Source organism: Leucopleurus acutus, assembly GCF_964270905.1.
Source record: "Leucopleurus acutus genome assembly, chromosome: 3".
In the NCBI taxonomy this organism is placed as follows: Eukaryota; Metazoa; Chordata; class Mammalia; order Artiodactyla; family Delphinidae; genus Leucopleurus; species Leucopleurus acutus.
The window spans coordinates 103,670,582-103,697,537 of record NC_139145.1 but is presented as its reverse complement, the minus strand read 5'-3'; the positions used below and the strand labels follow the sequence as shown (position 1 = coordinate 103,697,537).

The 26,956-nt window shown below is 36.6% G+C and overlaps 1 protein-coding gene across 1 annotated transcript in view; it reads left to right on the top strand.

The window, feature by feature from the left end:
* ADGRV1 (adhesion G protein-coupled receptor V1) overlaps positions 1-26,956 on the top strand; it is a 577,115-nt gene that overhangs the window by 238,862 nt on the left and 311,297 nt on the right. Inside the window, exons 75-78 of the mRNA XM_082836315.1 lie at positions 2,654-2,771; positions 3,627-3,798; positions 8,898-9,140; positions 13,092-13,499. Coding sequence (XP_082692441.1) covers positions 2,654-2,771; positions 3,627-3,798; positions 8,898-9,140; positions 13,092-13,499 — 941 coding nt within the window. The remainder of the gene's footprint in view (positions 1-2,653; positions 2,772-3,626; positions 3,799-8,897; positions 9,141-13,091; positions 13,500-26,956) is intronic.

Sequence of the window (26,956 nt, the reverse complement as noted above, 5' to 3'; positions counted from 1 at the left end):
TAATTCAGTCATAATTTTACAATCGTGTAACTTTTATACCCAGCATCATCTCATTTATGCTACCCTGCAAATTTACACCAATTAGAACTGTCATTTATTCCTATTCCTTCAGTTTATTGAATATTGTAAAGTCAAATTCTGTTCTCCAAATTACTTACTGATTTTGATTCACATTAGCTTAATGCCATCTATATATTTCTATTAAAATTGTTTTGGCACTCAACAGCCTCCTCCCCCATTCCATGAAATAGATATTTTATTACATTTATTTGAATAAGACCAGAGCTGAAAAAGTATTTAGCAATTAGTTTGACAGAGGCACAGACCAATCACAATGGTTGCTGGAGGCTTTTTGCTGTCCCAAACATTACCCCATTAGTTACTGGATCACAGGGAGATCTCATACTGGTTAGGCTGGTGACAGAGGGTTCTCTGGGGGCTCAAGACATCAGCTGTATTCCAACTGGAATGGAAGTGCTCCTCAGTTCAGTTTGGCATACCAACGCATACCAATATGGCGTGCTGATACTATATCAATATGGCGTACCAGTGCCTACCCATGCATCAGCTCTGAACCTAACTCACCAGGCAAATTCCCATTTATCAGCTCTGAGCCTAACTTACCAGTCACTCAGCTGAGCCTCGATGAAATTCTCTAATGAGAACTTCCCTACCTAACACATGGCATCATACATACTTGGCAAATGATTGGCTCCTCTTAGCGTCACATGATGTAATTCACCAGCACTTTTGCATGTCATGTACCCTAAGTTCCCTTACTCTGTCTGTGAATGTTCCTATGATTTTCTCCTCACCTGGCTTTTTTAAAAAAATATTTTATTTTACTTTATTTTATTTTATTTTTTTGGCTGCATTGGGTCTTCGTTGCTGTGGGCTTTCTCTAGTTGTGGCGAGCAGGGGCTACTCTTCATTGCGGTGCATGGGCTTCTCATTGAGGTGACTTCTCTTGTTGCAGAGCGCGGGCTCTAGGCGTGTGGGCTTCAGTAGTTGTGGTGTGTGGGCTCAGTAGTTGTGGCACACTGGCTTAGTTGCTCCATGGCATGTGGGATCTTCCTGGGCCAGGGATCGAGCCTGTGTCCCTTGCATTGGCAGGCGGACTCTTAACCACTGTGCCACCAGGGAAGTCCCTCCTCACCTGGCTTTTTATTTTAACATAGTATTTCTGTTTTAACTCTATCGTTAATTTTGCTGATTCTTCTTATTTTTATTTGTCTTACCTTTAATCTTCATAATCTCACATTTAGATTTTAGAACAAACTTTCAAGATAAATCAGGGGAAAATAGTTTATTTTGTTTTGTTTTTGATCATTGGCACATTAGAAGTTTTGATTCATCTTACTAGAAATTTGACATCAACCTCATTATTGTAGATGTGGCAAGGGAAGTATTATACGCATTAGAACCATGCTAGTTGCTATTGCATTGAAAAAGAAAACGAAGGTTCTGCTTGTGGGAAGCTTATAATCTATTATTAACTGAGAGACCAAATTCCCATTAAAAGTGACAAGAAAACAGTTGCTGCTGAAGAAAAAAAGTTGAGGTCTGGTTCTGACGCAGGGCTAAGAAGCGATTGTAGTGATTAATTGGTGAGGATGAGGATGGGCATCTGGCTGAGACAAAACACACATGAGGCACCAGGATAAAAGTCGTCCATCACCTCCACGTCCCTAAGCCATGGGCTCCACATTTGCTCACACTTCAGACCTGCAAAATATGGGCTGGTAACCACCAGCTTTCCCCTTTCGGGACAGTTCAGTGGTTTTCTGTTTCCTTACAGAAGTTCTGTCTACTTGGAATCTCAGGAGTCAGATTTCAGGGTGAGGGGTACGAATCGTTTTTGAGGCTGATTGATTTGGATCATTGCTTTTAGGATCACTTTGCAAAACTGAGTCATTGAGAAATAGAAAGCAGCAGGAACTGTTTATTGGTATTTCTCTCGTCTGAGAAGCTAGTTTACATTTTGGCAAGGATTTGGAGTGACTATTTCAGTGTAGTGTGGGCCCTAGGTTTGTTCCAGTTTAAACACAATTTTGTAGAATGATGCTGCCTGTAACCTCAAGAGTTGCTAAGAGGAGTTTCTTTTACTCAGAGGTTCTCAAGAGTTCCTTAATAGTTCTGTTTTTCTCTGGGGAAAATAACCAAATATGAAACATAAATGGTCTTTCGGGTCAGCTCTCTTATAGAAAAGTAAACAGTCAGATGGAGTTCATGTATTCACTAAATATTTATTAAACACTGTTTTGGTACCAGGGATACAGCAGTAAATAAAACAGTTGCTTCTCAGAAGAACTTACATTCTGTCAGGATGCACTGATTTTAAACGGTAGTATCAAGGACTATGAAATAAAAAGTAGAGCCTCATCAGAGAGAGATGAGCATGTTGTCATTATGGGAAGCAGGATTTGATGTTTTTTTCCTTTTCATCTTCTGTTCTCAAAGTGTCAGCTACCTTGATGTGATCATTTTGATTCTAGTCTGTTTTTAGTAAAGATCGTTACATGTTGTAGCTCCCGCCCACCCCATTCACTTTTGAATGTCTCAGTTTTATACCATCTGAGCTGGAAAGATTAGGGAAGCATTGGAGATCTTTTAAAGTCTTAAGTATATTATAATCTTCTATTTTTCTTTTCAGGGAGTGATCTTCACAATGGCATCATAGGATTCAGTGAGGAGTCCCAGAGTGTACTGGAGTTGAGTGAAGGAGCTGAGATGAGCAGACTGCATCTTGTTGTCACAAGGCAGCCAAACAGGTATGTTTATATATATGTGGAAGAAGTAACATCCTGTGTATCTAATTTGAATTCATAAAATGGTAGAGGCAGGATGAAATGTTGGTAGAAGAAGGTAGGGTGGAATTTGGCATGTCAGTGTTCAGATGCTGTAGTTCCTAATCTGTGGTTTAACACACTTGGTTTATGAACATAACTTGGGGCTGCCTTAACACTTTGTACTTTATAAAGTACCATACAGATGTTAGATTATGTAAGTCATCACTTCATCGTATTTACTCTTCTCTGATCACTCTGAATACACAACCATTTACTGTTAGGGAGACTTGGATTACCTTCGTTTTGCTTGCAACTTAGTACAGTATAGTGTACATGAGTGTTCATCATGTACATGCACTTGATATGCACACATGTACATGTATTTGTATTACCTTTTCCATTTTGGGACTGAATATTCTCTGAAAATGTAAGTCATCTCTTGCCCTTTATTTTTATAGTAACAACTATTTTGGCAGTAGTGTTTTTCCTTTAGAAGGATTCTTGTTAAAAGACAAATGAGGAACACTTACTTGAAGGCAAAGGTTCTCTATAATTTTTATTTTCATATTTCTGGTACATAGCATCAGGAATCATAGTTCAATAAATACTTAATTAGTACTGAATAAAATGTGGTTGAAGAAATGCCATGTAAACTCTGGCCTTAATTTCTTAACTGTAGTGGGGAGAATTGGTTATTTTTGACATTATCAGTGGGAGAGTAAGTGCTCTGCTTTGGATGTAGAGGTACACTCAGGCACAGTGATAACACATTCTGCATTAGCTACAGGAATAATACACTCTGTGACTGCATTTGCATAGGTTTTGCTTTGTTCCTAGAGCCTTTGAAGATGTCAAGATCTTTTGGCGAATCACGTTTAACAAAACAGCTGCTGTGCTCCAAAAAGATGGTGTGAACCTGAGAGATGAATTTCTGTCTGTGTCAGGGACCACAATCTGTACAGCAGGTCAAACAAAGTGCTTTATCACCATTGAGCCCAAACCAGGGAAGGTAAGACACTATGAGACACAGTATTGGCAAATTCTGATTATATTTCTTTACAATTAATCATTCTAAAGCCACTTTGTTGAAACTTACACATTGCTTATGTGGAGATTCTTTGTGTCTCGCGTAGCCGTAATGTCTAAATCTCTTAGATGAGCAATAGATGTCACGCTTAGAATTTATTACATTATGAATTTTTGTAAATAATCTTATCACTTGTGCACTTAAGACTTACACAATGTTGTAAGTCAGTAATAAAAAAAAAGCTTGTATCTCAGTGCTAAAAAAAACAGCTCATCAGTTTTCTCTGTTCTGTTTCTTGTCATTTCCATGATTCTTCCTGGCCCACCTGCTCATTGTGTGAATGATCCCTTGAGTCATTTTCAACCAGAGTAATATCTCTGATTACTCTGAATGTTTAGTTTTTTGCTTTTATCATATTGATAGATTTGGTCACATCATGTTATATCCATAGATTTCATCCAGAATGAAAGTTCTCTCGTTCTCTAGAGAGTTCAGTTCTGACCCACTGAAGAAGCACCGAGGCCATGCTTGATGAGCCTTTGGATACATTTCTATTGGTTCATGTTGCACATGGCACCCAGGAGCCAGGTGTTCCCCCGTCTTTCTAAAGGAACCTCCATTATTCAAACGGTATCAGTCACTGATGACCTAACAGAGCTTTAGTCATTTAGTAGTCATGTGTGGCTTTTTTAAATGACTATTTCATGATACTTTAATGCCTAAGGAGCACTCAGTAGTATTTGTTCTTTGTCTACTACTTAATTTATTAAACTCAAGTATTTATAAAAAAAACTAGCCATAATATTATGAATGTTCAAAAGTATCATGATTTCTTTGTACATGCCAAACACTTCAAACAGCAGAAAAGGCATTGCACAAATAAAATTATTTCCAGATGTATAGCTATATTTAAACTCATTCTAAATAGCAGCCCTGTAGATTTAACTCTTTATTCATTTTTTCTCTATCTGTTTTTTCACTTTCTGAGAATTACTGAAACAGTTATATTGATCTTCTCTAAGATTACAATGATACATATTTTCATACCTTCCCAGAACTGTAGTAATTTTATTGGTTCCAGAAGAGAAAGAATAATCGTCCCAGATCACTTAAGGTTACATGCTCTTGGTTATCAAGAGCTCTTTGTTCTTTGCTAGGACCACAGGTCCTGGTGCTTCTCTGAAGCTGTTTCAAATGAGAATTGCTGGTCATCTGATTGGGGTCCATTTTATGACTTGACTTGTGAGATCAACATTTTTTTTTTAAGTTCATGCTTTACAAATTAATTTTTTCAACACCATGTGTTTTCCTCAGAATGATTTGTTCTTTAAATTTTGCAGTGCCAGCTTTAACTTAACCATTGCCCTGTCACTGTTGAACATGGAGCTGGTCTATTAGTGGTATTGGAAAGATAGACCTGCCTTGTTAATATCTTGTTAATTTTTAAGAAGGCAACCTAGAGGCTTTACCTCATAAGAAATGAGATAACAAATCTGTGATCTTAGTGCATCTCTGCAGTTCATCTGTTCTGTCGTATTCAGACAAACATACAATTGCATCATCTTTCAACTTCTGGGTGACCAACAGTACTCTTTAACTTCTTACTTGTTTTCATCTTCATTTGTATGTGTTTCACAGGTCCTAATAATTTATTCCTATTTTTGGTGCAATTCTTACTTTTTCTAGGAATAATTGTTTTGTTAACATTTTTTATTAACTCTTTACTAACATACAAAGAGAAGAATGTTTATCATTCCTTAATAAATGAATATATACTGAATAAAAGATACAACTGTCTTGATATGTTAACATTCTCCTACACATTAAACTTAATAAAATATTAGGTACACACTATTATACTCACATTTTTCATTTTAACCGTTTTTTAATACATTACAATAACTTTTCTCCTTTAAGTACCATTATAGATTCAAATTCAACTAATTTTAATTGCTTACTAAATGCTTTTCTTTTTTGCTACTCAAATAGTCATGTCATGGACACTGAAAGATCTATTAAGCTAGTCTTTTGTCTTTTCATATTGCTTTAAAAATCTCTGGATGCTTATTTGCTTTATAGCAATAACCTGTGTTCTAGAGCCATCTTGATTTTTCCTGCTCTAAGACATCCAATCGACTGTTGTCTAAGAACTTGATTTCTTTCATCAAAAAGAGTTTCAGAGATCTGAGTGTATGTTCTGGAGATAGGCATGAGAGGTCATGGTTGACAAAGATGCTGCTGTGAGCCATCTTGGTAGTGACAGAGCTAGAAAATATGTTTTTTAAAATATTGAGTTCCCACTGATTTTTTTTTAAACTTGGGAAATTCCAAGAATCTTCTTTTTAAAAGTTTTTAAGGGGCTTCCCTGGTGGCACAGTGGTTGAGAATCCGCCTGCCAGTACAGGGGATACGGGTTCAAGCCCTGGTCCAGGAAGATCCCACATGCAGCGGAGCAACTAAGCCCGTGCACCACAACTACTGAGCCTGAGCTCTAGAGCCCGTGCACCACAACTACTGAGCCCATGAGCCAAAACTACTGAAGCCAGTGCGCCTAGAGCCCATGCTCCGCAACAAGAGAAGCCACCGCAATGAGAAGCCCGCGCACCGCAATGAATGGGTAACATTAGACAAGTTGCTTAGCCTTCCTGAGCTTCCCAGACTTGGTTGAGTTAATAATAGGGCTGTTAGATTAAATGAGATAATGACTAAGAGGTTTTTTCACACGGTTCTTGGCAAGGAGTTGGCCCTTCACAAGGGAGGGTTACTATTATTCCGAATGGATGGGAACAGAACCCGAGGTGATTCAGTGACTTGAGTAGTAGCCACATCAATCCTGGTGGCAGGGGAGTGACAACAAAACAACAAAGCAAACACAGTGCACACTTTCATCTGTAGAGTTACGCCAGTGATTGATGGTGGTTTCTCCTAAAGACGCTCAACTGAAAGTTTTTCTACTCTATCATATCTCTAATTATCGTCCCTATAGTTATTCAAAATTTTCATTTTCAAGTTATAAAGAATTTGAGTAACTTTCCCCAGGTCAATTACTTGGCAAAGATTAGAACTCATCTTTTGAATTCCAGTCCATTTACCCTTTCTCTGCTGGGTATCTTACTCTTCTGTGGTTCTGTCTTATGGTTCTGTATTAGCAAAATGTATAAAGGTCATAGTTAATTAACTTAGGATGCATTTCTTAGCCCACAAAATCTGTTTAAACCAAACAGATTGTCTAAACATTTGTTGCAAATATTTTTTAAAAGTATTTTAGTAAGACATTATTTCATTATTATTTTGTTTGCTTCTGAGCAGGTCTGGGCCCAGGAAAAATTATTTTATACTAGTTGGGCAAAACATCATCCTGGAATGCTGCTGCCCTAACTAGGAAAGGAACTTGAGTTCTTGTGAGGTCTCCAGTCATATTTAGGTCCAGAGAGGTTCAGATAATGATCTGTGAGTTTTGCTTTCCCAATACACTTCAGGCATATTGTTTGAATAGAGTATTTTGTTGTAAGACTGGAAGATTCCTTTTGTCTCTTCTAATTATGTGTTGGCACCCATCTGCACACTGTTCAATTTGCATGGTTCCTTACTTAGATTATAACATATTCTTTTGACTCAGAGTACTTATAAGTAATGTTTTAATCATCATCACAATGAGAAGAAATATTATGCTGAAAAACAAAGACAGGAGTATGTTGGAATGTAATATTGAAATCCTTAGTTAAATGAAACTATTGTGAGTTCAAGCTCATTGGCCATTAGGGAATAATAGTTATTGAATATAGTTACCCATACTTTTCTAGTGCTTCAGTTTATTGTATTTGCCAAGTTTCGTTTCTCAAAAGCGGGAAGAGTGCATTTACCTTCATTTCAATATTTACTGAGAGTTGATCAGCAAAAGTAAAGCATAATATATACCACAGGAAAACTAAATATGTTTCTTTAGACCATAAAAAGAGATTAAGTTCACTTATTGTGCTACTAAGAAGCAACTCATTTTGAATAATACTAAAGAATTTGTTGTATTGCTTCATGACATAATGATTCTCATTAAAATGATCACAAAACAAATGATGAATAAGGTCCTTGCTGATAAATAAAAATGATGCATTATAACAAATTAGACAATGATACATGCAGTTGAAAATGCTTCAGCTTAGCTCTTGGAGTTATGCTAGGAAGCTAAAAATGCTGCTAAGATTTTTAGATTATTTTGTAAGAGCAAGTAAGTAAAAACAGGTGATTGACAGTATGTTATAGAATTGAATTCAGGCTTTGAAACATTATTTGAGATTGTTGAGAAAGAACCAAGGTAAAACATGAGCAAACTGTAACCAACTGACTAAATTTAGATTTCTTGATACAGAATTTAGGGAAATTTTGAAAAATACATAAAATCACTAAATTAACTCATCAATATTTGGTCATATTTATGTAAAACCCTTTAAGAATAAAACCTTACAAAACTGAAGCTCCCTTTCACTCCTATCCCATGTTTTTTCAATTCCACACCCTGCCCTACCCGCATTGCCACCCGTCCACCTGAGATAACTACCATCACGGTGTCTTATTTTCCTTTTTACTCTTTAAATAAATATGTATCCATTAACAAAGTGTAGTAAGCTTTATGTAATTTAAAATTTTACATTTATTGTAGCATGCCATACATATCATTATGCAACTTGATTTGTTACTCATTATCATGATTTTGGACCCACCCATGTTGAAAAATATTGAAATAGTTCATTTTTTTTAACTACTAGGTAACATTTCATTGTACGAATATATCTTATGTATCCTTTTGTTTATTGAAGTATGCATAGATTGCTTCCTGACATTGATTTTCTAGTAAGAAGCTCACCCAGAGAGAGTAAAGGTATTAAAGAAAGACCAAAAATAATCTCGTGGTAATCTAACATAAGAACTTAATTCTGTAATTATACAGAATGTATCTCTATATGTATACTTATTTTTGTAATAATGTATATGAATAATACTATTTCTTAATATTAGAATTATCTTAAAATAGAAATCTATTAGTAATCATCCTTTTTTTTTTTTTCCTTTTATCTCATTGTCAGATACGTCAAGTTGGAATGCAGTTTTTTGTGGAACTGTATGAAGTAACTGCTGGAGCAGCCATAAACAATAGTGCCAGATTTGCACAGATTAAATTATTACAGAGTGATAAACCTCCAAGTCTCGTGTATTTCTCTGTGGGTTCTCGGCTGCCGGTGGCTCATAAGAAGGCCACTCTAATCAGTCTGCAGGTGGCCAGAGACTCTGGGACAGGACTAATGATGTCTGTTAACTTCAGCACCCAGGTAAGCATGCAGTATGTATTATCACACAGTAAGGTTTTCTTCTTTAACTGTAGCATGTATAATGAAACAGAGAAGAATTGATGTATTATTTTCTGAATTACTATCATAATTCACATTATGTTTATTACATTAAGCTTTATCCTTGAAACAGTTCAATTTTTTTCACTTAGATCATGTTTTAAAATGATAGTCTTTTGTCTTTTTTTATCGTTTGGAAAAGTTGATTATACAGTGCAAAGCGTCTTACATATAAATCTGTTCTATAAAATCTGTAGAGAGTTGAAATTTCTTCAGAATGAAACTGTATAAGACCAGAAACAAAAAGTATGGGTCTTTGTTCTGATTTTTACCTGAACTAGTTGAAAATCTTCTTCAGGACTTCAAACACTAACTGATCTTTATGTTTCTTTAAATCCATGAGTTCATGAGGTCTCACAGCCACTTTTCACATCCATCATATTAGGTGACATCAAGTGAAAGAGAAGGAGCAGGTGGGTATCCAGGGATTCAGAAGAGTAATGCTACGAAACGCTAAGCAACTAGAGCCTGGGGCTGGTCCACACAACATGCTATACCTTCCGAACATTATGTTTTAAACTTTGTTTTAGGAGCAAAACTCTAACATATTAAAGCAAAAGTGTGCATCTACTTTTCTTCAAGCATGATTGTAGAGGTTGGAGCTTGCCCACCTTAGCCCTCTCTTATTTCCCCTTGACTCATGTAACTCCCAAAACCCCACAATTTGGAAACTACCATTCCAGACAGTGCTACCATTTCCCCGGTTTCAAGATTTCAAAGCTGATGACACGTTAGGCCTCAAGGTATCAAAGTTGTTTTCTGTTTTTTTATACAAAGTGCTGTTTAGTATGTCTTTGGTTGTTGAGTGGCTCAAACACATAGAACATTCTGTGTATAAAATACAACAATTTGTGCAGCCAGTTTGCTGTAGCAATCATGTGAGTCAGGGATAGGAGGTTAAGACTGGAGCTGTGGGTAGTGAGCTGTCCTGGAAGCTTGCCAGGAAGAAAAGTTGTCTTTATGACAAAGTCTACAGCTTGGCAGGTGAGAAGACACTCTATATCATATGAGACTCTAGAAATCAACTCCATCCTAAATAACGCTGAAATAGTACAAACATGAAAAGAAGTACTTTGATTCATGGAGATTTTGGCATTTTTTTTTCTTTTAAGCATTTAATATCGTAAGAGAAATGAGAAAAAAAATTGTGCTTCTTTCTTCTCCCATGAAATATATATCATCATATGCTCACTACTTTGTAGAGTGGAAGACGGGAAGAAGGGATAAAAAGATTTGAGGCATACTTTAGTTCACACACTCAGTTGAAAGGGGAGATGAAAATGCCAATATAAGAGTGTGAATGCCAATATCTCTTATCATATTTATTTATATTCTTTCTAGATTATCCACAAATGATTCCTTGCAAAATACATGCTGTCACTAGCATGTAACTCATAGCATTTTTATAACACTATAAAAATCAACATAGAGGATCTCTGGTGATGAAAATGTATCTTGACTGTATCAACGTCCATATCCTTGTTGTGATATATTATAATAATTCAAGATGTTACCAGCGAGGGATGTTGGGTAAAGGGCACAGGAGACCACTCTTTATTATTTCTTATAACTGCATGTGAATCTATAATTATCTCAAAATAAAAAGTTTCGTTTAAAAAATTAGAAATAAAAGTTTTACCTCTCTGGTATGATTTTATTTTCCTGTTGCTTCATTGCCCCTGCATTTTCTCTCTCAATGCTAGGCATATTGTTAGAAGAGAAAGTCATACAATTCTAGTTTCCAGTAGCTGACAAGGATGAGAAAATAATTATGGACCAAGTTGCTATTCTGTTACAGTGATATTAATTTTGCTTTTACTTTAAACAGATTTTAATAATGTAGGTAAAACAATAGCTGTAGCATACCTACCCTTCAGTAGGTCAGCATTCCTGGTACATAAATACTATGTGGTACATAAGTTCCCTTATATCTACATATTTGTGATCTAAAGTTAAGGGATATAAGGATTTGAGATAATGAAAATATCACTCATTCCAGTTATCTTTAAATTAAATAGGCCTATAGCTAAGCCAAATTTGAAAACCAATTCCACATATTTCATTTGTATCTATGTGTACTAGACCAAAGCCCACAAGTTCAAGAAAGAATATGCCTTTCCTTCTTATTCTCACATTGCTTATTCTATCAAAGGCTATTTCTGTATTGATTTTCGTTGTTGCTTTTAAATTACATAGTGCTTCTTGTTTGTGTTTGTTATATGTATTTTATAAACACAAGAACATTTTGATTGTTCCATTTCCTTTAAATGTCTGAATTGTGAAATAAATTCTACCAGAAAATAGTGAACAGAATGTATATGTGCAGTTTGTAGTAATAAAATCATCACCACCTACCTTAAGAAATCCAACTTAATCAGAATCTTAAAACTAGCTGCCATGACCTCTTCTCTGATGCCATCCTGCTGTTTCCTTTGCAGAATAACCTCTCCCCATCTTGCAGATAACCTCTACCCTATATTACGTGATGAATTATTACCTTGTTTTTATTTATAGTTTTACCACATACCATATGCTGTTTAGGTTTACCTGTTTTGGAAATTATGCAGATGAGATTCTTCCAGTTGTATTGTCTTATGGTGCGCCTTTTTTGCTCAGCAGTGTTTTTGAGAAATATGTGTGCTAATGTGTATAGTTCTTTCATTTTTCCTGTTATATGGTATTCCAGTGGATAGTTTAATTTCTCCATTCTGAGGCCAATAGACTTTTGTGTTGTTTCCTTCAGCAAGGCTTTTTTCCCCTATCATTAATCTGCAGAGGCTCTTGAAAACCCTTTTTCTTCATTGATTTTGCACTTTTTGTAACACTTGATCACTTCCTTCTTCTGGATGTGTGCTCTCCTTTGGGCCTCTGGAGGACCACACTTTCCTACTCTTAACCTTTTCTCTCTGGCAGCTCCTTCCTGTTGCCTGTGTTAGTTTTCCTGACCAATAAATATTGGGGTCCACCTAGACTTACTTTCTAGGCTAGACCATCCATACCTGTTTTCTTTAAATATCATCTATAAAATGAGAACTCCTGAATTTTTATCACTACCCTCCTCACTGCCCTGGATCCAGACTCATATATCTCATTGCTCTTACCTGACATCTTCATTTGAATTGTCTGAAAGGCATCTCAGGCTTAGTACATATAATACATAACTCTTGATTTCTCCCTTAGCACTATTTTCCCCCAGTTTACTGCCTTTCATTCAGGCACACAGCCAGGAGTTCTCCTTGCCTCTCCATCCAGCACTGAATTAATCAGAAAGTCCTGCTGACTCTACATTCAAAATATATTCCCAGTCTGAGTACTTCTTACTCTTTCTACTTATACAACCTAAACTACCGTTTGTTTCGGGGTTTTTTTGCAGGAACTAATGTAAAAACGTTCTATCTCTTCTTCCTGCTTCCATCCTCATCCCCTTCTACAGCCTAACTATCCACAAGAGCCAGAATACTCATGAAAATATGAAATAAAGTGTGTCTCTCTCCTGCTGGAATCCTCCAGTGTCTTCCTGCCATACTTTGTATAATGGACATACATGATCTGACCCCTGGGCATATATGCCTCTGAATATCTTCAAATTGTTAGTAAGCTCACAATTGGAGAAATTCTGTGAGGCAGTAGTGACATTTCTTTTCTAATTCTCTTTCTTGATCTATTCTAAGGCATCTGTCTTTCCTGATCTCATCACTGTATGATGTGTATTTATCTCTCTAATTTGTTTTAGGAAGTTAGAAAAAGTATAAAACCTCCCGTTTTAATAGTAACATTGTTGTGGCCCATCAGATTGTTTAGGAGAAATAAAATTTGTTTAGGACTAGATCAGAGGTTTATAGTTTCACTTAAGTGGTGTTGTTTAATTTCTAGGAGTTAAGGAGTGCTGAGACAACTGGTCGTACTCTCATATCTCCAGCTATTTCTGGGAAAGACTTTGTGAGAACTGAAGGCATGTTGATCTTTGAACCTGGCCAGAGAAACACCATATTGGACGTCATCCTAACACCAGAGACAGGGTCTTTAAATCCATTTCCTAAACGCTTCCAGATTGTGCTTTTTGACCCAAAAGGTGGTGCCAGAATTGATAAAGTGTATGGGACTGCTAACATCACTCTTGTCTCTGACGCGGCTTCTCAGGCCTTTTGGGGGCTTGCAGATCAGCTGCAGCAGCCCCTGGATGATGACATTCTCAACAGGGTGCTCCACAGCATCAGTGTGAAAGTGGCAACGGAGAACACAGATGAACAGCTCAGCGCTGTGATGTATTTAATAGACAAGGTAAGAAGCCCTCGCAAATGTTAGCAGTTGCAACACTGCTTCATACATTTTTTTTCATAGAAATTTACTTTATGTGGGGAAGTTCTTTGTAAACATAAAACAAAACCCCAAAGTCATAAAGGAAATGATTGATAAACTTGACCACATAAAATGTAAACAAAATTTCTCTTTGCATAAACCACAAGCAAAATCAAAAGACACCTAATGGTTATATATCAATTATATCTCAATAAAACTGGGGGGGGAGTAAGAAAAAAAGCGCTAATAGGTGTGGGGAATATTTATGCAAATATATATATAATAAGAATGTTTATTTCAGCGTTACTTATAATAACAAAAATTGGGAAAAATAGCTATTAAGAGGGGCCTGGCATATCCATAAAATGTAAAACTTTTTCATGATTTAGACATATAATAATTAGAATAAGACAATAATGAAACCGGCATTGAAAATGTAGATAATCACATGGTAGGGTTGAAATTTTAACAATAAAATACAAGATGCCCAATTAACTTTGAATTTCAAATAAACAATGAATATATTTTTTATTATAGGTATATCACAAATAAAAATATTTTTATTTACAGGCAGTATTTGGGACATACTTATATCAAGCAGTTATTGGTTGCTTATCTGAAATTCAAATAGAGTCACTTATACTTTATCTGGCAACCATTCTTATGTCCCATATGTACTTTATATGTGCTCTAAGATATCCTCGAATTCAGGAATACAGAATAGAACTTCCAAGTACTGATACAATGTCATTCTATAAGGTCTTGTATTTTATGTGAAATTGTTTCATATTTGTAAGTTTTATTATCCCTCAGATTCTAACTTCTTTGAAACAGAATCTGCTTTATGCTATATATTTCTTTATAGGAAGAGCTCAACAAATCTTAGTTATTGTTTAGTTAGTAGTAGAAGTGACTACTTATTTATATTCAGTAGAAACAGCTACTGTGCTAAAAAGAGCAACAGCCTTAAATGACTCACTATAAAGATGTTCTGGATAAAACTCAGCTGTGGTTTGGGCAAATTTTTGTCATGACATAATAGTCTATCCCTTGATTTTCCTAGGTATGGTGCAATGAAAATTATTTAAAACACTGTCATTTGCTTTAATAATAGTATTTGTCTTTTAAGACTGCTGGATTTGATATGCAAATTTTTAATTTCATTGGGTTTTGGTTTCCAGGTCATTGAAGCTTGGTAAAACACAAGTCAGGAGGCATTGCCTCTAATTTTGTGTTGAAAAACCACAGGAATAATTTCTTCTGTGAAACTTTGATAGACCCTCCTTTCCCATAAACGTCCCCCACTTTTTTGTTTCTCTCCTGACAGTTTTTAAAGTTTTCCCCATGGTTGATTCAGGTTTTCCACTTTTTCGAAAGACAGTTTTGATAATTTGGGGAGTTCTTTTCATTGCTGTTTATGTAAAATGGCTATTTAGATCCAGCATATTTCTTTTTATCATATACTTTTTAATATTATATATCTTATATTTCAATAATTACTTTTTACATTTGTTTTATTTTATAATCATATGAATGATGATATAGACTTGGCTCTGTATTTTCCTACCTGGTTTTGTGTTTCATGCTTGCAATAATTTTGACTGAATTGTCTGCAGATTGAGTCAGTCTGTGTTGTTATTTTAGGACGAGCAAATGGGGGGATGTTTTGAGTCAGGGAAGGGTGGCTGTCACAGGTGCCTCCTGGGATTGGCTGTTCATCATCTCTGTCTCCCTGGAAAAGCTAGGCATCCTCTTTCTGCCTCAGTTTCCTTATCTGGAAACAAAGCAAAATAACACTAGCATCTTCCTCACCGGAATGCTGTGAGAATTAGAGAAGTTAGTATAATATGCTGAGAACAGCACCCTTGCAAACCAAGGGTTATATGAATAGCCTTTTTGGTTTTATTTATTTATTATTATTTTTTAAACATCTTTATTGGAGTATAATTGCTTTACAATGGTGTGTTAGTTTCTGCTTTATAACAAAGTGAATCAGCTATACATATACATATATCCCCATATCTCCTCCCTCTTGCGTCTCCCTCCCACCCTCCCTATCCCACCCCTCTAGGTGGTCACAAAGCAGTGAGCCGATCTCCCTGTGCTATGCAGCTGCTTCCCACTAGCTGTTGGTTTTACATTTGCCACTCTCTCACTTCGTCCCAGCTTACCCTTCACCCTCTCAGTGTCCTCAAGTCCATTCTCTACATCCATGTCTTTATTCCTGTCCTACCCCTAGGTTCTTCAGAACCATTATTCTTCTTTTTTAGATTCCATATATGTGTGTAAGCATACAATATTTATTTTTCTCTTTCTGACTTACTTCACTCTGTATGAGAGTCTCTAGGTCCATCCACCTTATGACAAATAACTCAATTCTGTTTCTTTTTATGGCTGAGTAACATTCCATTGTATATATGTGCCACATCTTCTTTATCCATTCAACTGTTGATGGACACTTAGGTTGCTTCCATGTCCTGGCTATTGTAAATAGAGCTGCAATGAACATGGTGGTACATGACTCTTTTTGAATTATGGTTTTCTCAGGGTATATGCCCAGTATTGGGATTGCTGGGTCATATGGTAATTCTATTTTTAGTTTTTTAAGGAACCTTCATACTGTTCTCCATAGTGGCTGTATGAATTTACATTCCCGCCAACAATGCAGAAGGGTTCCCTTTTCTCCACACCCTCTCCAGTATTTATTGTTTGTAGATTTTTTGATGATGACCATTCTCACTGGTGTGAGGAGATACCTCACTGTAGTTTTGATTTGCATTTCTCTAATGATTAGTGATGTTGAGCATCCTTTCATATGTTTGTTGGCAATCTGTATATCTGCTTTGGAGAAATGTCTATTTAGGTCTTCTGCCCATTTTTAGATTTGGTTGTTTGTTTTTTTTCATATTGAGCTGAATGAGATGCTTGTAAATTTTGGAGATTATTCCTTTGTCAGTTGCTTAATTTGCAAAATTTTCTGCCATTCTGAGGGTTGTCTTTTCATCTTGTTTATGGTTTCCTTTGCTGTGCAAAAGCTTTTAAGTTTTATTGGGTCCCATTTGTTTATTTTTGTTTTTATTTCCATTTCTCTAGGAGGTGGGTCAAAAAGGATCTTGCTGTGATTTATGTCTTAGAGTGTTCTGCCTATGTTTTCCTCTAAGAGTTTGATAGTGTCTGACCTTACATTTAGGTCTTTAATCCATTTTTATTTTATTTTTGTGTATGGTGCTAGGGAGTGTTCTAATTTCATTCTTTTACATGTAGCTGTCCAGTTTTCCCAGCACCACTTTTTGAAGAAGCTGTCTTTTCTCCATTTTATATTCTTGCCTCCTTTATCAAAAATAAGGTGACCATATGTGTGTGGGTTAATCTCTGGGCTTTCTATACTGTACCATTGATCTATATTTCGGTTTTTGTGCCAGTACCATACTTTCTTGATTACTGTAGCTTTGTAATATAGTCTGAAGTCCGGGATCCTGATGCTTCCAGCTCTGTTTTTCTTTCTCAAGATTGCTTTGGCTATTCGGGGTCTTTTGTATTTCCATACAAACTGTGAAATTTTTTGCTCTAGTTCTGTGAAAAATGCCATTGGTAGTTTGATAGGGATTACATTGAATCTGTAGATTGCTGTGGTAGTATATTCATTTTCACAGTGTTGCTTCTTCCACTCCAAGAACATGGTATATCTCTCTATCTATTTGTATCATCTTTAATTTCTTTCATCACTGTCTTATGGTTTTCTGCATACAGGTCTTTTGTCTCCCTTGGTAGGTTTATTCCTAGGTATTTTATTCTTTTTGTTGCAATGGTAAATGGGAGTGTTTCTTTAATTTCACTTTCAGATTTTTCATCTTTAGTGTATAAGAATGCAAGGGATTTCTGTGCATTAACTTTGTATGCTGCAACTTTACCGTATTCATTGATTAGCTGTAGTAGTTTTCTGGTAGCATCTGTAGGATTCTCTATGTACAGTATCATCTTGTCTGCAAACAGTGACAGTTTTACTTCTTCTTTTCTGATTTAGATTCCTTTTAATTCTTTTTCTTCTCTGATTGCTGTGGCTAAAAATTCCAAAACTGTGTTGAATAATAGTGGTGAGAGTGGACAACTGTGTCTTGTTTCTGATCTAGAGGACATGGTTTCATTTTTTCACCATTGAGACCAATGTTGGCTGTGGGTTTGTCATTTATGGCCTTAAATTTTGTTGAGGAAAGTTCCCTCTATGCCTACTTTCTGGAGAGTTTTTATCATAAATGGGTGTTGAATTTTGTCGAAAGCTTTTCCTCCATCTATTGAGATGATCATATGGTTTTTCTCCTTCATTTGGTGAATATGGTTTACTACATTGATTGATTTGTGTATATTGAAGAATCCTTGCATTCCTGGGATAAACCCCACTTGATCATGGTGTATGATCCTTTTAATGTGCTGTTGGATTCTGTTTGCTGGTATTTTGTTGAGGATTTTTGCATCTGTGTTCATCAGTGACATTGGCCTGTTGTTTTCTTTCTTTGTGACATCTTTGGTTTTGGCATCAGGGTGATGGTGGGGCCTTGTAGAATGAGTTTGGAAATTTTCCACCCTCTGCTATATTTTGGAAGAGTTTGAGAAGGATAGGTATTAGCTCTTCTCTAAATGTTTGATAGAATTTGCCTGTGAAGCCATCTGGTCCTGTTCTTTTGTTTGTTGGAAGATTTTTAATGACAGTATCAATTTCAGTGCTTGTGATTGGTCTGTTTATATTTTCTATTTTTTCCTGGTTCAGTCTCTGAGGGTTGTGCTTTTCTAAAAATTTGTCTGTTTCTTCCAGGTCGTCCATTTTATTGGCATATATTTGCTTATAGTATCTCTCATGATCCTTTGAATTTCTGTAGTGTCAGTTGTTACTTCTTTTTCACTTCTAATTCTGTTGATTTAAGTCTTCTCCCTTTTTTTCTTCATGAGTCTGGTAATGGTTTATCAATTTTGTTTATCTTCTCAGAGAACCAGCTTTTAGTTTTATTGATCTTTGCTATCGTTTCCTTCATTTCTTTTTTTAAATTTTATTTCTTTTTAAATTTTGTTTCTTCAATTTTTGAATTTTATTTATTTTTGTATACAGCAGGTTCTTATTAGTTATCCATTTTATACATATTAGTATATATATGTCAATCCTAATCTCCTATTTCATCACACCACCACCACCACCCCCCACCGCCACTTTCCCCGCTTGGTGTCCATGCGTTTGTTCCCTACATCTGTGTCTCTATTTCTGCCCTGCAAACTAGTTCATCTGTACCATTTTTCTAGGTTCCACATGTATGCATTAATATATCATATTTGTTTTTCTCTTTCTAACTTACTTCACTCTGTATGACAGTCTCTGGATCCATCCATGTCTCTACAAATGACCCAGTTTCGTTCCTTTTTTTGGTTGAGTATTCTTCCGTTGTATATATGTACCACATCTTTATCCATTCATCTGTCGATGGGCATTTAGGTTGCTTTCCCTGACCTGGCTATTGTAAATAGTACTGCAATGAACATTGGGGGGCATGTTTCTTTTTGAATTACGGTTTTCTCAGGGTATATGCCCAGTAGTGGGATTGCTGGGTAATATGATAATTCTATTTATAGTTTTTTAAGGAACCTCCATACTCTTCCCCATAGTGGCTGTATCAATTTACATTCCCACCAACAATGCAAGAGGGTACCCTTTTCTCTACACCCTCTCCAGCATTTGTTGTTTGTAGATTTTCTGATGATGCCTATTCTAACTGGTGTGAGGTGATACCTCATTGTAGTTTTGATTTGCATTTCTCTAATAATTAGTGATGTTGAGCAGCTTTTCATGTGCTTCTTGGCAATCTGTATATCTGCTTTGGAGAAATGTCTATTTAGGTCTTCTGCCCATTTCTTGATTGGGTTGTTTGTTATTTTAATATTGAGCTTTATGAGCTGTTTATATATTTTAGAGATTAATCCTTTGTCTGTTGATTTGTTTGCAGATATTTTCTCCCATTCTGAGCATTGTCTTTTCGTCTTGTTTGTAGTTTCCTTTGCTTTGCAAATGGTTTTAAATTTCATTAGGTTCCATTTGTTTATTTTTGTTTTTATTTCCATTACTCCAGGAGGAGGGTCAAAAAGTATCTTGCTGTGATTTATGTCAGTGTTCTTCCTATGTTATCCTCTAAGAGTTTTATAGTGTCCAGCCTTACATTTAGGTCTCTAATCCATTTTGAGTTTATTTTTGTTTATGGTGTTAGGGAGTATTCTAATTTCATTCTTTTACATGTAGCTGTCCAGTTTTCCCAGCACCACTTTTTGAAAAGACTGTCTTTTCTCCATTATATATATCCTTGCCTCGTTTGTCATAGATTAGTTGACCATAGATGTGTGGGTTTATCTCTGGGCTTTCTATCCTGTTCCGTGATCTGTATTTCTGTTTTTGTGCCAGTACCATATTGTCTTAATTACTGTAGCTTTGTAGTATACTCTGAAGTCAGGGAATCTGATTCCTCCAGCTCCGGTTTTTTCCCTCAAGACTGCTTTGGCTATTCGGGGTCTCTTAAAAAATTTTAAGATTTTTTTGTTCTCGTTCTGTAAAAAATGCCATTGGTAATTTGATAGAGATTGCATTGAATCTGTAGATTGCTTTTGGCAGTATAGTCATTTTTACAATGTTGCTTCTTCCAATCCAAGAACATGGTATATACCTCTCTATCTGTTTTTATCATCTTTAATTTCTTTCATCAGTGTTTTATAGTTTTCTGCATACAGGTCTTTTGCCTCCCTTAGTAGGTTTATTCCTAGGTTTTTTATTCTTTTTGATGCAATGGCAAATGGGAGTGTTTCCTTAATTTCTCTTTCAGATTTTTCATTATTAGTGTATAGGAATGCAAGAGATTTCTCTGCATTAATTTTGTATCCTGCAACTTTACCAAATTCATTGATTAGCTCTAGTAGTTTTCTTTTTTTTTCTTTTTTTTTTTTTTTTTGCGGTACGCGGGCCTCTCACTGTTGTGGCCTCTCCCGTTGCGGAGCACAGGCTCCGGACGCACAGGCTCAGTGGCCATGGCTCACTGGCCCAGCCGACTGTGGCATGTGGGATCTTCCCAGACTGGGGCACGAACCCGTGTCCCCTGCATTGGCAGGCAGACTCTCAACCACTGCGCCACCAGGGAAGCCCTCTAGTAGTTTTCTGATGGCATCTTTAAGATTCTCTATGTATACGATCATGTCATCTGCAAACAGTGACAGTTTTACTTCTTTTGCAATTTGTATTCCTTTTATTTCTTTTTCTTCTGTGAATGCCGTGGCCAGGACTTCCAAAACTGTGTTGAATAAAAGTGGCGAGAGTGGATGTCCTTGTGTTGTTCCTGATCTTAGAGGAAATGCTTTCAGTTTTTCACCATTGAGAATGATGTTTGCTGTGGGTTTGTTGTATATGGCCTTTATTTTGTTGTTGGTAAGTTACCACTATGCCCACTTTCTTGAGACACTTTATCAGAACTGGATGTTGAATATTGTCAAAAGCTTTTTCTGCATCTATTGTGATGGTCATATGGTTTTTATTCTTCAGTTTGTTAACATGGTGTTTCACATTGATTGATTTGCGTCTATTAAAGAATCCTTGCATCCCTGGGATAAATCCCACTTGATCATGGTGTATGATCCTTTTAATGTGTTGTTGGATTCTGTTTGCTAGTATTTCTTTTTTTTTTTTTTTTTTTTTTTTTTGCGATACGCGGGCCTCTCACTGTTGTGGCCTCTCCTGTTGTGGAGCACAGGCTCTGGACGTGCAGGCTCAGCAGCCATGGCTCACGGGCCCAGCCGCTCCGCAGCATGTGGGATCTTCCCGGACTGGGGCATGAACCCGTGTCCCCTGCATCGGCAGGCGGACTCTCAACCACTGCACCACCAGGGAAGCTCTTTTTGCTAGTATTTCATTGAGGATTTTTGCATCTATATTCATCAGTGATATTGGTCTGTAATTTTCTTTTTTTGTAGTATCTTTGTCTGGTTTTGGTAACAGGGTGATGGTGGCCTGGTAGAATGAGTTTGGGAGTGTTCCTTCCTCTGCAATTTTTGGAAGTGTTTGAGAAGGATGGGTGTTACCTCTTCTCTAAACATTTGATAGAATTCATCTGTGAAACCATCTGGTCCTGGACTTTTGTTTGTTGGAAGATTTTTAATCACAGTTTCAATTTCATTACTTGTGATTGGTCTTTTCATATTTTCTGTTTCTTCCTGGTTCAGTCTTGGAAGGTTACACCTTTCTAAGAATTTGTCCATTTCTTCCAGGTTGTCCATTTTATTGACGTAGAGTTGCTTGTAGTGGTCTCTTAGGATGCTTTGTATTTCTGCGGTGTCTGTTGTAACTTCTCCTTTTTCATTTCTAATTTTACTGATTTGAGTCCTCTCCCTCATTTTCTTGATGAGTCTGGCTAATGGTTTATCAATTTTGTTTATCTTCTCAAAGAACCAGCTTTTAGTTTTATTGATCTTTGCTATTGTTTTCTGTTTCTATTTCATTTATTTCTTCTCTGATCTTATGATTTTTTTCCTTCTACTAATCTTGTTTGTTCTTCTTTCTCTAATTCCTTTAGGTGTAAGGTTGGATTGTTTAGTTGAAATTTTCTTGTTTCTTGAAGTAGGCTTGTATTGCTATAAACTTCCCTCTTAGAACTGCTTTTGCTGCATCCCACAGGTTTTGGATCGCCGTGTTCTCATTGTCATTTGTTTCTAGGTATTTTTTGATTTCCTCTTTGATTTCTTCAGTGATCTCTTGGCTGTTTAGTAATGTATTGTTTAGCCTCCATGTGTTTGTGTTTCTCATGTGTTTTTCCTTGTAATCGATTTCTAATCTCATAGCGTTGTGGTCAGAAAAGATGCTAGAGATGCTTTCAATTTTCTTAAATTTACTGAGGCTTGATTTGTGACCCAAGATGTGATCTATCCTGGAGAATGTTCCATGTGCACTTGAGAAGTGTAATCTGCTATTTTTGGATGGAATGTCCTATAAATATCAATTAAATCTATGTGGTCTATTGTGTCATTTAAAGCGTTTGTTTTTTATTAATTTTCTGTTTGGATGATCTGTCCATTGGTGTAAGTGAGGTGTTAAAGTCCCCCACTATTATTGTGTTACTGTTGATTTCCTCTCTTAGAGCTGTTAGCAGTTGCCTTATGTATTGACGTGCTCCTATGTTGAGTGCATATACATTTATAATTGTTATATCTTCTTATTGGATTGATCCCTTGATCATTATATAGTGTCCTTCCTTGTCTCTTGTAACACTCTTTATTTTAAAGTCTATTTTATCTGATATGAGTACTGTTACTCCAGCTTTCTTTTGATTTCCATTTACATGGTATATCTTTTTCCATCCCCTCACTTTCAGTCCGTATGTGTCACTAGGTCTGAAGTGGGTTTCTTGTAGACAGCATATAGATGGATCTTGTTTGTGTATCCATTCAGCGAGCCTGTGTCTTTTGGTTGGAGCATTTAATCCATTCACTTTTAAGGTAATTATCGATATGTATGTTCCTATTATCATTTTCTTAATTGTTATCAGTTTGTTTTTGTAGGTCCTTTTCGTCCCTTTGTTTCCCTCTTAGAGAAGTTCCTTTAACATTTGTTCTAGAGCTGGTTTGGTGGTGCTGAGTTCTCTTAGCTTTTGTTTGTTTGTAAAGCTTTTGATTTCTCCATCAAATCTGAATGAGATCCTTGCTGAGTAGAGTAATCTTGGTTGTACGTTCTTCCCTTTCATCACTTTAAATATATCATGCCATTCCCTTGTGGCTTGTAGAGTTTCTGCTGAGAAATCAGCTGTTAACCTTATGGGAGTTCCCTTGTGTGTTATTTGTCATTTTTCCCTTGTTACTTTCAATAATTTTTCTTTGTTTTTAATTTTTGTCAGTTTCATCACTGTGTGTCTCGGTGTGTTTCTCCTTTGGTTTATCCTGCCTGGGACTCTCTGTGCTTCCTGGACTTGTGTGGCTATTTCCTTTCCTGTGTTAGGGAAGTTTTCAACTATAATCTCTTCAAGTATTTTCTTGGGTCCTTTCTCTGTTTCTTCTCCTTCTGGGACCCCTATAATGCGAATGTTGTTGCATTTAATATTGTTCCAGAGGTCTCTTAGGGTGTCTTCATTTCTTTTCATCCTTTTTTTTTTATTCTGTTCCATGGCTGTGAATTCCACCATTCTGTCTTCCAGGTCACTTATCCGTTCTTCTGCCTCTGTTATTCTGTTATTGGTTCCTTGTCGTGTATTTTTCATTTCAGTTATTGTATTATTCATCTCCGCTTGTTTGTCCTTTATTCTAGGTGTTTGTTCCTTAATTATTCTAGGTCTTTGTTAAATATTTCTTGCATCTTCTTGATCTTTGCCTCCATTACTTTTTATGAGGTCCTGGATCATCTTCACTGTCATTATTCTTAATTCTTTTTCTTGGAAGTTTTCCTGTCTCTACTTCATTTCGTTGTTTTTCTGGCGTTTTATCTTGTTCCTTCATCTGGTACAAAGTCCTCTGCATTTTCATCTTGTCTGTCTTTCTCTGAATATGGTTTTTGTTTCACAGGCAGCAGGATTTTAGTTCTTCTTGCTTCCGTTGTCTGCCCTCTGGTGGGTGAGGCTGCAGGCTGGCTTCTTTGATGGTCACAAGATGAGTTTCTGCAGCTCCAGAGGTGCAGAAATATCCTCTTGAGATGTCTCCTTGAGAATAAGAAAATCTTTCCCAGATATCCCCTTGCAGACCTCTATTACTGCTCTTTGGCTAGAACTGGGACATATGACTGCCCCTGAACCAGTCACAGGAGAGGGGAATGACATTTTGATCAGTGATAACTAGACTAATTAGGTTCTATCTTCCTGGACTCAGAATTTGGCACGTTATTACCTGAAAGAAAGGTGGATGGATAACCCAACACATTGCGGTTCTTGGAATGACTATTCACACCAGCCAATAAGAATCTGTTTATGTGAAGATCTCTTTCCTGCTAGTGTTGGAGGGTTCCTGCGGAGGTTAGGGGTGGCTGTGGCTCACCGTGAGGACCTCCTTCATTTCTTTTTCATTTATTTCTGATCTGATCTTTATGATTTCTTTCCTTCTGCTAACTTAGGTTTTTTTTGTTCTTCTTTCTCTAATTGCTTTAGGTGTAAGGTTAGGTTGCTTATTTGAGATGTTTCTTGTTTCTTGTGGTAGCATTGTATTGCTATAAACTTCCCTCTTAGATCTGCTTTTGCTGCATCCCATAGGTTTTGGGTCGTCATATTTTCATTGCCATTTGTTTCTAGGTACTTGTTTATTCTTTCGGTGATCTCTTGGTTGTTAAGTAGTGTATTTTTTAGCCTCCATGTGTTTGTATTTTTCTTTTTTTTCTTTTTTATTTTTTTGCGGTACGTGGGCCTCTCACTGTTGTGGCCTCTCCCATTGCAGAGCACAGGCTCTGGATGTGCAGGTTCAGCAGCCATGGCTCACGGGCCATTCCGCTCCACAGTATGTGGGATCGTCCCAGACCGGGGCACAGACTCGTATCCCCTGCATCAGCAGGCGGACTCTCAACCACTGCGCCACCAGGGAAGCCCATGTTTGTATTTTTTTACAGATTTTTTCCTATAATTGATATCTAGTCTCATAGCATTGTGGTCAGAAAAGATACTTGATATGATTTCTATTTTCTCTGATTTACCAAGGCTTGATTTGTGACCCACGATATGATCTATCCTGCAGAAAGTTCCATGAGCACTTGAGAAGAAAGTGTATTCTGTTGGTTTTGCATGGAATGTCCTATTAATATCAATTAATTCTATCTTGTTTAATGTGTCATTTAAAGCTTGTGTTTCCTTATTTATTTTCATTTTGGATGATCTGTTCATTGGTGAAAGTGGGGTGTTAAAGTCCCCTACTATGATTGTGTTATTGTCGATTTCCTCTTTTACGGCTGTTAGCATTTGCCTAATGTATTTAGGTTCTCCTATGTTGGGTTCATAAACATTTACAATTGTTTTATCTTCTTCTTTGATTGATCCCTGATCATTATGTAGTTTCCTTCTTTGTCTCTTGTATTAGTCTCTATTTTAAAGTCTATTTTTTCTGATATGAAAATTGCTACTCCAGCTTTCTTTTCATTTTCATTTGCATGGAATATGTTTTTCCATCCCCTCACTTTCAGTCTGTATGTGTCTAGTTCTGAAGTGGGTCTCTTGTAGACAGCATATATACAGGTCTTGTTTTTGTACCCATTCAGCCGGTATGTGTCTTGGTGGGAGCATTTAATCCATTTACATTTCAGGTAATTATCAATATGTATGTTCCTATTACCATTTTCTTAATTGTTTTGGGTTTGTTATTGTAGGTCTTTTCCTTCTCTTGTGTTTCCTGCCTAGAGAAGTTCCTTTAGCATTTGTTGTAATGATGGTTTGGTGGTGCTGAATTCTCTTAGGTTTTGCTTGTCTGTAAAGGTTTTAATTTCTCTGTCGAATCTGAATGAGATCCTTGCTGGGTAGACTAGTCTTGGTTATAGGTTTTTCCCTTTTATCACTTTAAATATGTCTTGCCACTCCCTTCTGGCTTGCAGAGTTTCTGCTGAAAGATCAGCTGTTAACCTTATGGGGATTCCCTTGTATGTTATTTGTTGTTTTTTCCTTTTTGCTTTTAATACATTTTCTTTGTATGTAATTTTTGATGGTTTGATTAATATGTCTTGGGGCTTCCCTGGTGGCGCAGTGGTTGAGAGTCCACCTGCCGATGCAGGGGACACGGGTTCGTGCCCTGCTCCAGGAAGATCCCATATGCCATGGAGTGGCTAGGCCTGTGAGCCATGGCTGCTGAGCCTGCGCTCCACAACAGGAGAGGCCACAACAGTGAGAGGCCCACGTACCGCAAAAAAAAAAATATATATATATATATATATATATATATGTCTGGCGTGTTTCTCCTTGGATTTATCCTGTATGGGACTCTCTGCACTTCCTGGAGTTGATTATTTTCTTTCCCATATTAGGGAAGTTTTCAACTATAATCTCTTCAAATATTTTCTCAGTCCCTTTCTTTTTCTCTTCTTCTTCTGGTACCCCTGTAATTCTAATGTTGGTGCGTTTAATGTTTTCCCAGAGGTCTCTAAGACTGTCCTCAATTCTTTTCATTCTTTTTTCTTTTTTGTGCTCTGCCGTAGTTATTTCCACTATTTTATCTTCCAGGTCAGTTATCCATTCTTCTGCCTCAGTTATTTTGCTATTGACTCCTTGTAGAGAATTTTAAATTTCATTTATTGTGTTGTTCATCTCTGTTTGTTTGCTCTTTCGTTCTTCTAGGTCCTTGTTAAATGTTTCTTGTATTTTCTCCATTCTATTTCCAAGATTTTGGATTATCTTTACTATCATTAGTCTGAATTCTTTTTCAGGTAGACTGCCTATTTCCTCTTCATTTGTTTGGTGTGGTGGGTTTTTACCTTG